Raw genomic sequence first — 15,666 nt, 5'->3', positions numbered from 1 at the left:
CACAAATGGGCAGTCCAGCCACAACCCAGCTGACAGGCATCAACTGCCCGACATGAGAGCGGGCCTTCAGATGACCCCAGGCCTCACTCATTCTGTGAGCTGCCTGGCTAAGGCCGAATGGAGCAAAAAAAGAGCTATCTCTGCTGAGATTTCCCCAAATTATAGATTCTTCTGAGCACAATAAATGTTGTCATTCTGATAAGCCCCTAAGCCTGATAGGGGTCATTTGCTACAAAGCCACAGATAACAGGAACAGATTTTGGTGCCTTAGTGGGGTTCTGCCATGACAAAACCCAAAACACGTGGCCACGGATTTGGGACTGGGCCATAGGTTTGGTAAGCTGGAAGGGCCCTAACGACACAGGAGAAGAGTTAGATTGATCTTGAGGAGGCTGGGGGTGAGGACATCAAGGAGACAGGAGAAAATGTTATCAGAAGCTGGAACAAAGAACCTAAGTTTGAAAACACTGTTGCCCGAACGTAAGTTTGAAAACACTGTCTCCGGAAAGTGACACTGACACAGAAAATAGAAAGTGTATCCATTGAGCTGGGTAGTCTGGCTAGGGAGATTTCCAGGCAGGGGGCTGAAGCGACCACCTGGCTTCTCCTTACTACCCACAGTATGTGTGAGAACAGAGAAACAAGCAAAGGAAACGACTTCCTATAAAGAAGTCAGGACTTGCTGGGCTTGAAATTAACCCTGGTCCTGATCCCCAGCTTCATCAGATGACAAACAAGGCTAAAAACAGCTCCCAGGCAAAGATCAACCCCCGAGTGCTGCCGGAAAATATGGTTAAGACATGAGGCCAAGGACGTAAACTGTAAAACCCTTTCTAAGATCTCAGAAAGATCACAGACCCTTTCAGTCAAACAGCCCTGTAAGAATCTTAGGAGCATTGTTCCCGCTGCCTCACCTCCTGCAAACCTTACAGGGAGCCTGAAAAAGAGGCTATTCTTGAAGAGATCTGTGGGCATAGCTTTTGTCTGATAGAGTGGATTATAAATTGATTCATATGAAATCCAAAACGTTTTTCAAAGAATCATGGCAAGTTGGAGAGAACAAGGAAAGTACGAGATGAAAAAAGGCATTTAGGCCCCCAAACTTGTATGGGTGGAAAGCAGGCTGAGAAAATTACTTGGCTCCAAATTCAGGCTGTTGCTTATGGACAAGGAAGGGTGACTCAGGATGTAGAACCAGGAACCCACGGGTCAGAGCCGAGGGAAACCACGGAAAATCACTCCCAGGCAGTAGGGATAAACCCTAAACAAGAAACTGGCAACAGGAGCCCAGCTGGATTTCAGAATCGCCGTGGACCCGTGGCTGCCGTGTGGCCCCCACATCCCCCCTTTCTGAACACGTATCTATAGCGGTGATCCCACACCTGTCCCACCATCCTATGTTGGGACTGTGGGGGTTGACAAGCTGTAGCTTCAGTACATAAGTGTTCCGAGCGATCATCGAGAGAAACTGTACCCAAGAAGCTGTGCTCGGAGAATCCCACCCTGGGACCCTCACCTGCAGCTCCACGTGAATTACACACGGAGCTCCTGGACATCCACCCTGAACCTGATGCCATCATATGTGGCTGTTGAGGGGCTTTGAGAGTGGATGAGGATATTTTGGATGTGGAAAGAATGTAAAAACACACAAGAATAAAGGGCAGTCTGTGGTGGTTTCAAAAAGATGCCGACAAGTTCTTTTGCCACTCCTCCCATCAAAAGATGGGGAATTACTCTGCCCTCAAGCATGGGTCACATCACCCTTAGTGACTTATTTCTAATGAGTAAAATGCAGCAGTAGTAACACTGCCTGACTTCCGAGGTCAGTCCACAAGAAGTAATAGTTTTTGCCCAACTGTCCCTCAGGATGTCATCACCATACAATGAGGAAGCCAAACAGCCACATGGAAAGGCTACAGGTGTCCCAGACCCAGCCAAGTACCCACAAGACAGTCAGCATCAACCACCAGACACTTGAGTGACCAACACTGCAGGTGACTCCAGGCCCCAGCCTTCAAGCCACCCCAGTTGACGCCTGGAGTAGAGATAAGCTACACTCACTCAGCCCTGCCCAAAATGCAGATTCATGAGCAAAATAAATATTGTCCTTGTTTTTCTTACACAGTTTTGTCGAGTATAATTCACATGCCATACAAATCACCCATTTAGAGTATACAACTCAATGGGTTTGGGCACATTGCATTAATTTTCTTAATTGTGGTAAAATATGTATAATACAAAATTTGCCATTTAACCATTTTTAAATATACAATTCAGTGGCATTAAGTACATTCACAATGTTGTGTGACCATCACCACTTAACATGTCTAAAACCTTTTATAATCCCAAACAGAAACTGTGCATCCATTAAGCAGTAACTACCCATTCCCCTCCCCCATCCCTGTTAACTTCCATTCTACTTTGTTTCTGAACTTGCCTATTCCAGGTATTTCGTGTAAGTGGAATCACACAATATTTTGTCCTTTTGTGTCTGGGTTATTTCACTGAACATAATGGTTTTTTAATGTTTGTTTATTTTTGAGAGAAAGAGAGAACATAAGTGGGGTAGAGACAGAGAGAGAGGGGGAGAGAGAGAATCCCAAGCAGACTCCACACTGTCAGTGCAGAGCCCAACACAGAGCTCGAACTCACAAATGGTGACATCATGACTTGAGCTGAAATCAAGAGTCGGCTGCTGAACCAACTGGGCGATCCAGGCACCCTATGAATGTAATGCTTTTAAGATTCATCAATGCCAGAAAAAAAAAAATTCATCTATGTTGTAGCATGTATCAGGACCTCATTCCTTTTTACGGTTGAATAATATTCCTTTGTAGTGGACATACCACAATTTGTTTATCCATTCATCTACTGATGGACATTTGGGTTTGTTGCTACCTCTTGGCTAATGCGAGTAATGCTGCATGAACATTTGCATACAAATATCTGTTTGAGTCCCTGCTTTCAATTGCTTTGGGAAAATACTTAGGAGTAGAATTGCTTGCACATGTTTAGTTCCTTGAGGAACCGCCGAACTGGTTTCAATAGTACTGCATCATTTTACATTCCCACAGCAGTGTATGAGAGTTCCAATTTCTCCACATTCTCACCAAGACTTGTTACTGACCATTTTTTTATAGTAGCCACCCTAGTGGGTATGGTTTTGATTTGCATCTATACCTCAACATTGTGAAGGATGTTTGCATCCATATTTATAAGTGATATTGATCTGTAATTTTCTTTCTTGTGATGACTTCATCTTTGGAATCAGGATAATGCTGGCCTCATAGAATGAGTTAGGAAGTGTTCTCTCCTCTACTATTCTTCATAACAGTTAAAGAAGGATTAGTGTTAAATTCCTCTTAAATCGTTGATGGTATTAACCAGTAAAGCCATCTGGTCCTGGACCTTTCTCTGTTGGAAGGTTTTTGATTACTAATTCCGTCTCTTGACTCGTTCTTCAGGCAATGTAGGTAATTTGTGCTTTTCTAAGAATTGGACCATTTCATCCAGGTTATCCAATTTGCTGACATACAATTATTCATAGTATTCTCTAATTTTCATTTTTATTTCATACATTTGGGAGTCATGTTCTCATTTTCATTTATAATTTTAGTTGTTCCCATTTTCTCTCTTTTTTTTCTTTGTCAATTTTGTTGATATTTTTAAAGCACTAAATTTTGGTTTTATTGATTCTATTGGTTTTCTATTTTCTATTTTACTTACCTCAGCTCTAATCTTTACTTCTTACTGCTAGCTTTGGGTTTGGTTTGCTTTTCTTTTCTAGCTCATCAGTGTGTAAAGTTGGGTTATTGATTTTGAGATCTTTCTCCTTTTTTAATATAGGTATTTACAACTATAAATTTTTCTCTGAGCACTGTCTTGGTTGTATCACATGAGTTCTGAGATGTTGGGTTTTCCTTTTCATTCACCTCTAAATGTTTTCTAATTTCTTTTGAGATGTCTTTTTTACCCACTGGTTCTCTAAAAGTGTGTTGCTTAGTTTCTACATATTTTGTACGTTTCCCAATTGTCCTTCAGTTTTCAGTTCTAGTTTCATTGCATTGTGGTTGGAAATGATACTTTGTATGATTACAATTTTTTAAATTTATTGAGATTTCTTTGTGGCCCAACATGTGGTCTATCTTGGAGAATGTTCCATGTGCACTTGAGAAAAATGCATTCTGCTGTTGGCTGGAGTGTTCTATACACGTCTGTTAAGTCTAGAAGGTTTACAGTGTTAGTCAAGTCTCTATACCCTTATCAATTGTCCAGATGTTCTCAGCATTATTAAAAGTAGTGTACTGAAGTATCCAACTATAATGGAGAATCATATTCTGTTAATATTTGTTTCATATATTTGGGGGCTGTGTTGTTTGGTGCATATATGTTTAAAATTATTGTATCTTCTTGATGAATTGATGCTTTTATCAAAATATAGTGCCTCTTTGGTCTCATAACAGTTTTTTACTTGAAGTCTATTTTGTTTAATAGTATAGATACCCCAGCTCTCTTCTGGTTACCATTTGCATGGACTATCAATCTATTTGTGTCATTGGGTCTAAAGTGAGTCTTTTGTAAATGGTATATAGTTGGATCATTTTTTTTTATCCGTCAGTCTCTACCTTTTGATTACAATTTTTTAAATATTTATTTAATTTTTGGGCAGAAGAGGTGTCAAAGAGAGGGAGACAGAGGATCCAAAGTGAGCTCTGAGCTGACAGCAGAGCCCAATGTAGGGCTCAAACTCACAAACTGTAAGATCATGACCTAAGCTGAAATCAGATGCTTAACCGACTGAGCCATCCAGGCACCCCTTGATTACAAAGTTTAATCCATTTACATTTAAAGTAATTACGGATAAAGAAGGAGATAGTTCTAGGGCACCTGGGTGGCTCAGTCAGTGAAGCATCCGACTTCAGTTCAGGTCATGATCTCACAGTTCATGAGTTCGAGCCCCACATCAGGCTCTGCACTGATGGTGCAGAGCTTGCTTGGGATTCTCTCTCTCTCTCTCTCTCTCCCTCTCTCTCTTTCTCTTTGTCTCTCTCCCTCTCTCTCTGCCCCTACAATGCTGGAGCATGCACCCTCTCTCTCACAAAATAAATAAATAAACTTTAAAAAAAAAGAGAGAGGGACATAGTTCTGCCATTTTCTTATTCATTTTCTGTAAGTCTTTTTTTTTTTTTTTTTTTTGGTCCTTCGTTGCCTCCATTACTGTCTTCTTTGGGGTTTAATTGATTTTTTTGTACCAAACTGTTTTGATTCCTCTTGTGTATATTTTTTTGATATTTTCTTTGTGGTTGCCATGGGGATTATATTTACCACTCTAAAGTTATAACAACCTGATTTGAATTGATATCAACTTACCTTCAATAGAATATAAAAACTCTGCTCCTATACAGCTCCTTTGTTATTGCTGTCACAAATTACATCTTTTTACCCTGTGCACTCAGTATCATAGGTTTATAATTTATAAATTATAAATTTTATGCATTTGTTTTTTTAAATCATGTAGAAAATGAAAAGTGGCATTGCAAACAAAAAATACAGTAATACTGGCTTTTATATTTGCTCATCTATTTACCATTACTGATTTATTTATTTCCTCATATGGCTTCAACTTACTCTCTAATGTCCTTTTATTTCAACCTGAAGGACACCCATTAGCATTTCTTACAGAGCAGGTCTAGTGGTAATGAGCCCCTCTAGCTTTTGTTTTCTGGAAATTTCTTACTATTTCCCTCATTTTTTAAATGTTTATTTATTTTTGAGAGAAAGAGAGATGGAGTGAGAGTGGGGGAGGGGCAGAAAGAGAGGGAGACACAGAATCTGAAGCAGGCTCCAGGCTCTGAGCTGTCAGCACAGAGCCTGATGCGGGGCTTAAACTCACAAACCTCAAGATATGATCTGAGCCAAAGTTGGATGCTTACCCAACTGAACCACCCAGGCTCCCCTCCCCCTCATTTTTTTGAATGACACTTTTTCTGGGTATAGAATTCTTGATTGCCAATTTTTTTCTTTCCACACTTTAAATATATCTTCCCTCCACCTTCTGGTCTCTATGGTAATGAGAAAATAGCTGTCAGTCTTACTGAGGATCCCTTGTATGTGATGAGTTGCTTCTCTCTTGCTACTTTCAAGATTATCTTTTACTTTTGACAATTTGATTATGTGTTTCCCTGTCTCAGTTTACCTCACTTGTTGTTCATTGAGCTCTTGAATTTGTAGTTTCATGTCTCTCACCAAATTCAGCCAATATTTCTTCAAATATTCTCCTGCTCCTCTCTCTCTTCTCCTGGAACTCCCATAGGTATATGTTGGTCTGCTTGATAATCTCCCAGTGGCCTCTGAGACCATCTTTAATTTTCTTCATTCTTTTCTCTTTTTTCTCTTCAGACTAAATTATTTCAATTGTTGTGTCTTGAGTTTGCTGATTGTTTTTCTGCCTGCTCAGATCTATTGTTGAACCCTTCTAGTGAGTATTTTATTTTAGTTATACTTTTCAGCTCCAGATTTGATTCCTTGTTACAATTTCTATTTCCTTATTGGTATTCTCATTTTGTTCATACATTGTTTTTCTGATCTCCTTTAGTTCTTCATGCATGTTTCTTTAACTCTTTGGACATCTTTAAGACAGTTTTTTTAAGGTCTTCAATAAGTCTGAGGTCTGGGCTTCTTCAGGGATGGTTTATGTCCATTTATTTTGCCTCTTTCAGTGGGCCATGTGTTTCTGTTTCTTTGTATGCCTTGTGATGCTTTGTTAAAAACTGGACACTTGAATATTATAATGTGGTGACTCTGGAAATCAGATTCTCCAAACTCCCCAGTTTGTGGGGCTTTCTGTTGTTTTTGTTTTGTTGTCATCAACATTTTTGAAGGCTGAAGTAGTCCATCTGTTTAGATACTTTTCCAAACTATTTTTGCAAAGACTATTCCTTGAGGAGTGTGGTCACTGCAGTCTCTGTTCTTATAGCTAGTGTTCAGCCAGTGTTTAGACAACGATTTCTTCAAATGCCAGGAGAAAAAGAAAAAACAGAAAAGAAAGCCAAGGGGGAAAAAAGCAAAAAAGAAGAAACACACACAGAGACACCAAAACAAATTCCTCTTCCAGTCTTTGCAGATTGGTTCTGTGCTGGAGTACTCTTTCAGCACCTGAGCAGGCTTGCCCTGAGCCCCAGGATCATCCTTAGATGAAAGCTTAGTGTCTTCTATGCTCTTCTCCGAGCATGTATCTTGCCCTGAGCAAGCAAGTGGTTTTCTAAATTTCCCTATATACACAGGTACTTCTGAATTTCCCAAAGATGTGCCCCAGCTATTGCTCCTGGCCTTTAGACAACCAGTGACCTTTCTCCCAGGTGTTTGAAGTTTGTTAGTTAACCTGCCAGTGTTTTCAAGCAATGTCTGCCATTTTTCCAGCCTCTGCCCTGAGTTAGTCAAAACAGAGACAAGCACTGAATGTCAGTCCTTTAGGGAACCCTAGACAGGTTAGAACAGACTCATGCAATAATTTTCAAGTAATGTCTGCTTTGCTCCCTGGGGAATCAAGGACCAGAGTCCCACACCAGGAATGTGAGCTGTTATCTCCAAGGTCACTGCTGTCCTGAGAAGGGGTGGGACAAGAGCAAAAGCCACAAAGCTCTCCCATCATTTTCAAGTTGCCTTTTCCTTGGTTCAGTGTTTGCTTGGTTGCTCTAAACCTTGGCGTATTTTCCAGAGTTCTGAAAATGTTGGTTCTCACACTTTCTACTTCTCTTTTGATGTTTCTATGAGGGAAATGAGTGCTTGGAGTTGCTTATTCTGCCATTTTCTTGATGTCACTCCCTGACATTGTTTTAAGTACTAAATTTTATGGTGGTTTGTTATGCACTATATTAGTTTCCTATGTAAAAAATAACCGCAAACTTAGAGGCTTAAAACGACAAATTTATTCTTTCACATTCTTTCATAGTTTCATAGAGGCCATAAGTCTGCAATCACTTTTATTAGGCTGAAACCAAGTTGTCTGCCAGGCCATACTCCCTCTACAGACTCTCATGGAGAATCTTTTCCTTGCCTCTTCCAATTTCAGCTGGCTGCCAGCATTCTATGTCTCGTGGGCACATCACTCCAATGTCTGCTTCTGTGATCATATCACCTCCTCTTCTTCTACTAGTCTAGTCCCCCCTCTGCCTCTCTCTTCAGGACACATGTGATAGCACTTAGGGCCTACCTCAATAATCCAGGATAATCTCATCCCAAGATCATTGATTTAATCATGCATGCAAAGAGCCTTTTCCAAATAAGGTAACATCTACAAATTCCAGCAATTACGGTGTGGATATCTTTTGGAGGCCATTTTTCAGCCTACTATATGCAACAACAGGTAAGTGAAACAAGTGTTTTGAGAGATTAAATCAAACTGCAGAGAGAAAAGTGAGGGTCCTGGCACTTTGGATCTCCTGACCCCACTCACCTCCCCAGCACCATCACACCAAACTGTAAGTCCTCTCTTCCTCTGCTTCTTGGGTCTCTTCCTCTTGAAAGTAGAGAGCCCTCACACACACACACACACACACACACACAGTCAATCAATTTTAATGTTAACTGAAATTTCACACATTCATATTATTTATATTTTATCCCAAATAAGCTAACATTCTTCTAGAAAAAAGCTAACATCCTGTACACATTTCTTTTGGTCCACCATGGCACGGTGAACCTGGAAAAAACTCAGTAAAAAATTGTTCATGTGAAAAGCTACTGTGATATACTGGCTTAAAAGTCAGGCTCTGCTCTTAACTATCTGCAGGATTTTAGACCAAAAAAAGATACCAATAATAGCCAGGTTCCTTTGCAGACAGGGAAAGGGATAATCAGCCCACTTCAGTCACCTAAAGCCTGCCTTTTTTTTTTAACTTTTCTATCAAATGTCTGTATAGGAAGGGACACCCCTTCCAGTCCTGTTACCCATTTCTCAATCTGTAGAAAGAGGTGAAGCACTCCTTGAACATGCGATAAATCAAGTGAAGTTGTTGACATTTCTGAAGCCCTAAGTGCCCTCACAGACAAGATGATCACTCTATCCCAGTGAGCTGGCCCCAGACAATCTAAGTCACTGCTTGGTCCTGTCTGGCACCTGCAGAGCAGCTGAGTTCCTCGGGCCCAGATGGAACATTCCCTCAGGGGAGCTTGCTCTCCTGGGATCCCAGCCAGCCTCTCAGCAACTCTGGGAGGATAGCAGCAACGTGGAAAACCTGTGGGAGGAGCTTCAAAGTCAGTCGTCTAAAAACAAGAGGGCCTTCTGCCCCCCTTCCTGCTCCATCAACCAGACTCTACAGCTTGGGAACTGTGGGTCACTTGCAGAATCTCCTAGAAAGACAGTAAGATGGTGTGTCCACTATTTGTACATTCACCTGCTAACCCTCATTAAAAACATGCTATGGTTCAGCCAGCAGGAAAGCGTGTCCAAGTACCTAATTAGGGGAAGGAGGTGGAGAAAAAAAGATTTTTTTGTTTGTCTTGGTGTTTGTGTTCGGCGTCATGCCTAACCTTGGTTATCAGGTGTCATCGTGAATAATGTATGAATGTGACAACACCCCAGGTGATCCTTGAAGGACAGACCGACTTCCTCACAGCCAGGGAAGGAAGGCAGAGGCCCACCAATATAGGGAATGTACTGTGATGTGGCCATCAAGACAGGACAGCCACTCCTCTGTGTTTCCACCTCCAAAGTCCCAGGAGGTCTAATAAACCCCATACATAGCACCGCAGGGGTGGAGGCGGCTGAGTGTACTTCCAGCTGGAACACCGCGGAGAAAAGGTGCCACACTGAAATCACATCCTGTGCTACATACGAGAGGGAAGCTTATCATACACAGGTAGACCATCCGGGTCTGTGCACAAAGCTCACCACATCTGAAGTAGGTGTTACACAATGTACTACGCTCCTAGCACTCATGAAAAATGCCAACACACAAACGGCAAATACCAACGGTGACCTGAAAGCCAATACCGGCAGAGATTGTGGCCCTTAATTTACAGAGTCATAAACTCTTCTGTCAACAGAAAAAGAGGCTAAGACAATGCAACTAGGTGAAGTAAATGGCGTTTGTCCGCATTCTCGTTTACAACGCGTTTTAATGTCTAGCTTATCTCTCAATTTTTAAGTTTTCTTGAATTAAAATTCTTAAAATTCATTTATTTTCAAGAGAGAGTGCAGGGGAGGGGCCGAGAGAGAGGGAGAGAGAGAGAATCCCAAGCAGACTCCTCACCATCATCACAGAGCCCGACATGGGGCTCGAACTCAAACCATGAGATCATGACCTGAGCTGAAATCAAGAGTGGGACGCTTAACCAACTGAGCCACCCAGGCATCCTTCAATTTTTAAGTTTCTACTTAAAATAAGAGGAAGCAGACACACAAGTTCTGCTTTGGTGAGGATAATGTTGAAGACTAAAATTGAAATAATTCAAGTGCAAATTTCCTAACAGCCTAATGTTTTAAGATAAAATCATGGAAAGTCTTCCCCCCCGCCCCCCTTTTCCCAGCGTGGAACCCTCCTCTGTTCCCTAGTTGTCATGTAAATAAGAGATTCCAGAACCCAGAAACCTCCTGGCTAGGATCGGTCCCCACAACTCCTCAAGAGCTCGGTTTTCCGTGCTGGATTACACAATGCTCGGAGAGCCAGCGAGGACAGGTGGCAAAGGGGATGGGTGTCTGGAACACATGGCTAGTCCCTTCCGAGCAGCTTCCATGGCCTGGCTGGAGACTCAGGGGCAGTGCCGATTCCTCCCACAGTGATGCTGGGATGTGATCAGTGGCATGTGGGAAAGTGTCCAGCTGGGAGAGGATGTGGGACAGCTGCACATTAATATTACACACCACATACAAACACACCCCAGAAAAGGAATGTGTACCAAATGTCATTTATTTCACTTGGTTGCATTGTCCTAGCTTCTTTTCCTGATACTTCCTGCAAGCACCCCCCAGAGCAATGGAGACAGACTCCGGTAGATAGCAGGCCAAGTGAGGGCGTTTCCAAACCCTGGGGTGCAGGGAGAAAAGGAAGTGCATGTGCAGGGGGACCACTGACAGAAACTGCACTCTCATTCCCATGTGTGCTCAGTGTGGCTCTTTTCTCTGGAAACATCTTCAAGCACCAATCGTGTCTCTGAGCAGACCCCAAATGCAGGCTACCTTTTCAGCAGGGACACAGAACAACACAGGGTGCCAAGAGTAGCCCTTCCCGTTCTGGGGACCCCCGAGTGGCATCCAGCTGCCATTTTGAAAGGGCTCTGGCACCTCTACAGCTAAGAGAAGACGAAGCAGGGCTTCTGGTTCTAAGCACAAACCTCCAGGAAGCCACTCAGATGCCAAACCCTAAAGGAGATAGAGAGTGGGATCCCCCCAACAGACAGGGCTGTCAGCTTGGATGATTTGCACACCGTCACCAAAGAGCAATTGTGGACAAACCAATCTTGCTAAAGAAAGCAAAGCCAAGTTTATGACAATTGAGGCAAGAGCTGGGCACTGTCTAGACTGGTTTTATGCTTGGCCTCTGCAGTCATCATTCCTCTTTCCATGCCTCACATCATACTCTCGTTTTGTCCTAATGACATTGGTGGAGACAAAGGACAGAGGAACCAATTCAGTGCTGGCTGCTTTTCGCACCAAGAAAGAAATCCTAAACAAGCAGGGTAAAGCCAGCTGTGCTACAGATCACAGTTATGTGAGTCACTGAAATGGCGAATTCCCAAAATTTTTCTCCTTCTTCCCCACGACCTCACCCCATTTGCTTCAGAAATGAGCAGTGAACATGGTCACAGGCAGGGGGGACATTCTAGACCACACGTCACGTCGGTGCAGGGACAGTTAGAACATCAACCACAGTGGACGTCATTGCTCATGCTCTCCTTTTTCCCCTCCCAGCACGTCACAGACCCTGAACCCCATCTCCCATTTCCAGGCTGCAGTCACTCCTTCTGAAGGACTCTGAGGTCCCACACTCGCCCCTCAGCTGACCACAGACAAGCACTGACGGGATGAAACCAGTAAAGCATTTCAAGCCTCTGGAGAAAAACTCTAAGCAAGTACAAAATAGTATTATTCTTTTCCTGCCAAGCCCTCCCGGCCCCATTCAAGAATAGAAGGAATTATTGACTTTACTTCCCAGGCGAAGTAGAGATGTAATTAGAGCCCTGGAGGTTTCCCCACAAGGCGTCAGCGGGTCAATTTGCTGGCACTTTGAGGAGATAAAGCATGAAACTTTCTATTCTGTGCCAAGTGCTCCTTTCTCTGGAATTCAAAGTCATTTTTATGAGTGAAACTAGAAAGAAAGAGAGAAAGGCAACAAAACCAGAGGAGAGCCCTCCAGGTTCTCCCGGCAAACCTCTCAGACTCCAGCAGCCCCCTTCCCCTGAGACAGAGCACAGCCCCACAGCTGCCACGAACACTGAGGCAGAAGTGAGTCCGCTCACAGACTGCAAAGGCTGAGTATAAAGAAAAGTCACAATTCTTAAACCCCTGGATAAGCCATGTGAGAAAGGAAATCTCATTCAAATCCTACTTCAACAAATCTCATTACAACAAATTCTCCACCTCAATATCAATCCAACTTCCCTAATGACTTGGCCATTGGTTTATGAGAATTTAGTGATCACCTACTATGTGCCAGTTTATGCACTGTTCCAACTGGGCCCTGCAGTGATCCATTTCCAACAACAGCCGACTTCACCTGTCACGTCCAGACAAACTGCTGGACGGTGGCTTTTACACCCCTCTGCGTTCTCTAAAATGCTCTTTCAGATGGCATCCCCCACACCCTCTGAGGCGCGTCTACACTATCACCATCTCCACAGGGCTGGATCCACACCCACCCCACCACCAGCAGTAATTTTTCCCCTTTTGGAACTCCCTCTGTTTATATTTTAAGGGACATGTTATGTGTAACTTCACTACCCTTATTGTGTACTGTGCTATTTCCCCTCCCAGGCCATAAAACACCTGAGATGAAAATCCTAAGGACAGTGCTCAGTGGGTCTTTAAAAATGGCCTCATGTCGTCCTTGTAGCCCATCCCTACTCCAGGTGCGGTTCTCTGGACCGCTGCGCAGCATCCTTGGGAAACTTACTAGAAACAGTGTCTCCACCGCAGCCCAGCCCTCCTTGGTCAGAATGTGCATTTTACACATTACGCAGGCGATTCACATGCACGTTAAAGTTTGAGAAGCCCTGTTATATACGATAGATGCTCAGTAGGAATTTTTTTAAGTAATAAGCCACGCTCCACACAAACATCTTCCCTACATGCATCCCGCCCCAGCAGACTGCGGATGAGCTGCGTAAGCCATCTTGAGGTGGTGAGAGTTCTCGGCCCTTGGGCTCACTCTAGACTGACATCTGGGGGCGGGGGGGGGGGGGGGGGGGGGTTGCATATGCATTCAGAAGCAAGCAACTCACTTGTTCATCACAAAACACTGACTGACTCCCGACCCACTACGTGCCAGGCCCTCTGCACATTTCATCAGAACATTCACCTCTCAACACCCTGAACCAGGCTTGCAAGGTTTGGGAGTTTAAACAGGAGGGGGGAGGTATGTGACTCGCTGTGTTAAGTGCCTCCCAGGGTGCTTGCTCACAGACTCCAGGTGGATCAGGAGGGACAGAGCCCCTGAGCAGCCCCCGCCTCCAGAACTCAGCTGGCGGCTTGCTGCACCACGGCCTGGTCCTCCAGCAAGCAGAGCCCTGCACCGGAGTTTTCTCACACACCAGTGCACCTCCCAACCACCCAGAAGGCTTGTGGAACGCGGACGGCCCGGCCTGCCCTCCCAGTTCTCATTGAGGAGACATTCTCATTCTTGACATAGAAACAAGAAAAAAAAATCAGACGGAAACACCAAATAAAGGTGTCTTTGTTCCTTTGGCTTCCCTGATGAGGCGTATCTTATCCAACCTTGTTCCCTCGGGTGTTTCAGAGCTATCTGGAGAAAAGACTAAAGAAGCGAGGCCTTTGTTTAATGAAGCCCGCTGAGAAAACCAAGTCCGGAAAAGTTCACCAGGCCTCGATCAGAAAAAGAGGGCTTGGTTTTCCACTTGTGTCTTCAGTTTTGTGTGTTAGAGCAGAGCTGTGTGCTAAAGGCCCACGCCAGAGAAAGTTAATTTGGGCAGCAGTTGGGAGCTGCAAACCTAGGCTCCCTTCACAGACAAAACTCAGCAGGGGGCACCCTGGTGCAGGCACCGCTCATGTGCTCTCTGCCCACAGCTGTGCGGGGTTCATGGGGGCCCTTGTCTCAGACTCGCTCCTCTCTCCCACCTAGCACCCTCACAAAATCAAGGCCGCCTGTAGAAAGAGCAGGAGAGTTTAGACCTCCACCTGCATTCCCCAATTCCTCCCCCTCCTCCCACCCCGGCGCACTCTAACCCCCCACCTCCATGGTAAATGTACTGACAACACGACACAGCACCAGCTCCGGGTGTTTCCAGAATAAGATCTGCCGCCTCCTGTTGGAGATCACTCATCCCACTCCTGTAGTGCCCCGGTGCCAGTGGTCTGTGACGTATTCACTGGGAACACGAGAAAACGGGTCAAGAAGGTTGAAGGTTCAAGCCTCTAGGCTAAGAATCCTTAAGTCTGTATTCTATTTCCAGACCAATCCTGAGTGTGCTGAACCTGGTTATCACCAGGACTATCTACCAAGTTCCTAAGTGTCTGGGGGAACCTGCATGTTAAGTCCTCTCTCTTCCCCAGATGCAGCAGAAATGGCTGTGGCATCTCGCAATCGGCATCCGAAATCTTGAAGATTCTTCCCAGGCCAACCATTCCTGAAATCCTTCCTTTGACCCAGTCTGCTCTGTGTCCATTCAGCTGCCACGTCAGCTGTTTCTGCTGCAGATCCTACTTTGGGACGGTCATGTTAACTGTTTTTTTGTGGCATCTGACCAACTCCTACATCGTCTGGTCTCATGTTACTTTTCCTTTCTAGTATGGATATTTGGGGGCATCTACATGGGAATTTGATACATTTGACCCCTTTGGCACAGCCTGGCATTTCTCAGACTCATCCCATTTTCTCTCTCTGGTCCCGGAGAGTATGAAGTCAAAAAGCTTCTTGGGGACTTATATTTACAGGCATCCCAAGATCAGATAATGCGTCCACCTTACTTTTCTATTCCTGCCACATTGTGCAGCACACAATAGGTGTACAACAAATATTTTTTCGATGGATGAATAAATTATAGATATATCACACTCTAAGCAGGCAGATGATGAGTTAATATAACTTCCATTGTGCAAGTACTCTGAGTATTTCTGGATTATCAACAAATTTATAGCCCAATGATTAATGCTCATAAAGTGCTTTGAAATCCACAAAATAACAGTGCGGTAAAACAGTCAATTGCTATTGAGTGGAGGTGATCAGAGGAACAGACCACACAATTCACTGAGGTGTAGAAGGCAGGTATGAATGAGGATAAAAGAGAAATGGTACATTCCAGAGAAAATGAGAAATAATTAATAAAAAATAAAATAAAACTCACCCTTATCATAATCATCTTCCTCAACTGCTTTTTCTTGAAGTTTCTGAAGCTTTAATCTTAAGGACTTTACCTATGTTGGTTTGAAGGAGGGGGGAAAAATGAAAGCCAAATTACAATAGCACTCAAGCAAACTTATTTTTTTTAAGC

The 15,666-nt window shown here is 43.7% G+C and overlaps 1 protein-coding gene across 5 annotated transcripts in view; it reads right to left on the bottom strand.

Annotated features, from left to right (window-relative positions):
* The window catches only part of DISC1 (DISC1 scaffold protein), a 359,999-nt gene that overhangs the window by 287,992 nt on the left and 56,341 nt on the right, over positions 1 to 15,666 (bottom strand). For all 5 annotated transcript variants that reach the window (XM_060642825.3, XM_060642818.3, XM_060642819.3 and 2 more), the window contains one exon: positions 15,520 to 15,589. In XM_060642825.3, coding sequence (XP_060498808.3) covers positions 15,520 to 15,589 — 70 coding nt within the window. The remainder of the gene's footprint in view (positions 1 to 15,519; positions 15,590 to 15,666) is intronic.

The sequence above is a fragment of the Panthera onca genome, chromosome D2, assembly GCF_046562875.1.
Source record: "Panthera onca isolate mPanOnc1 chromosome D2, mPanOnc1 haplotype 2, whole genome shotgun sequence".
In the NCBI taxonomy this organism is placed as follows: domain Eukaryota; kingdom Metazoa; phylum Chordata; class Mammalia; order Carnivora; family Felidae; genus Panthera; species Panthera onca.
Note: the sequence above shows the minus strand (reverse complement) of the source record. Positions and strands in the feature narration are given on the sequence as shown.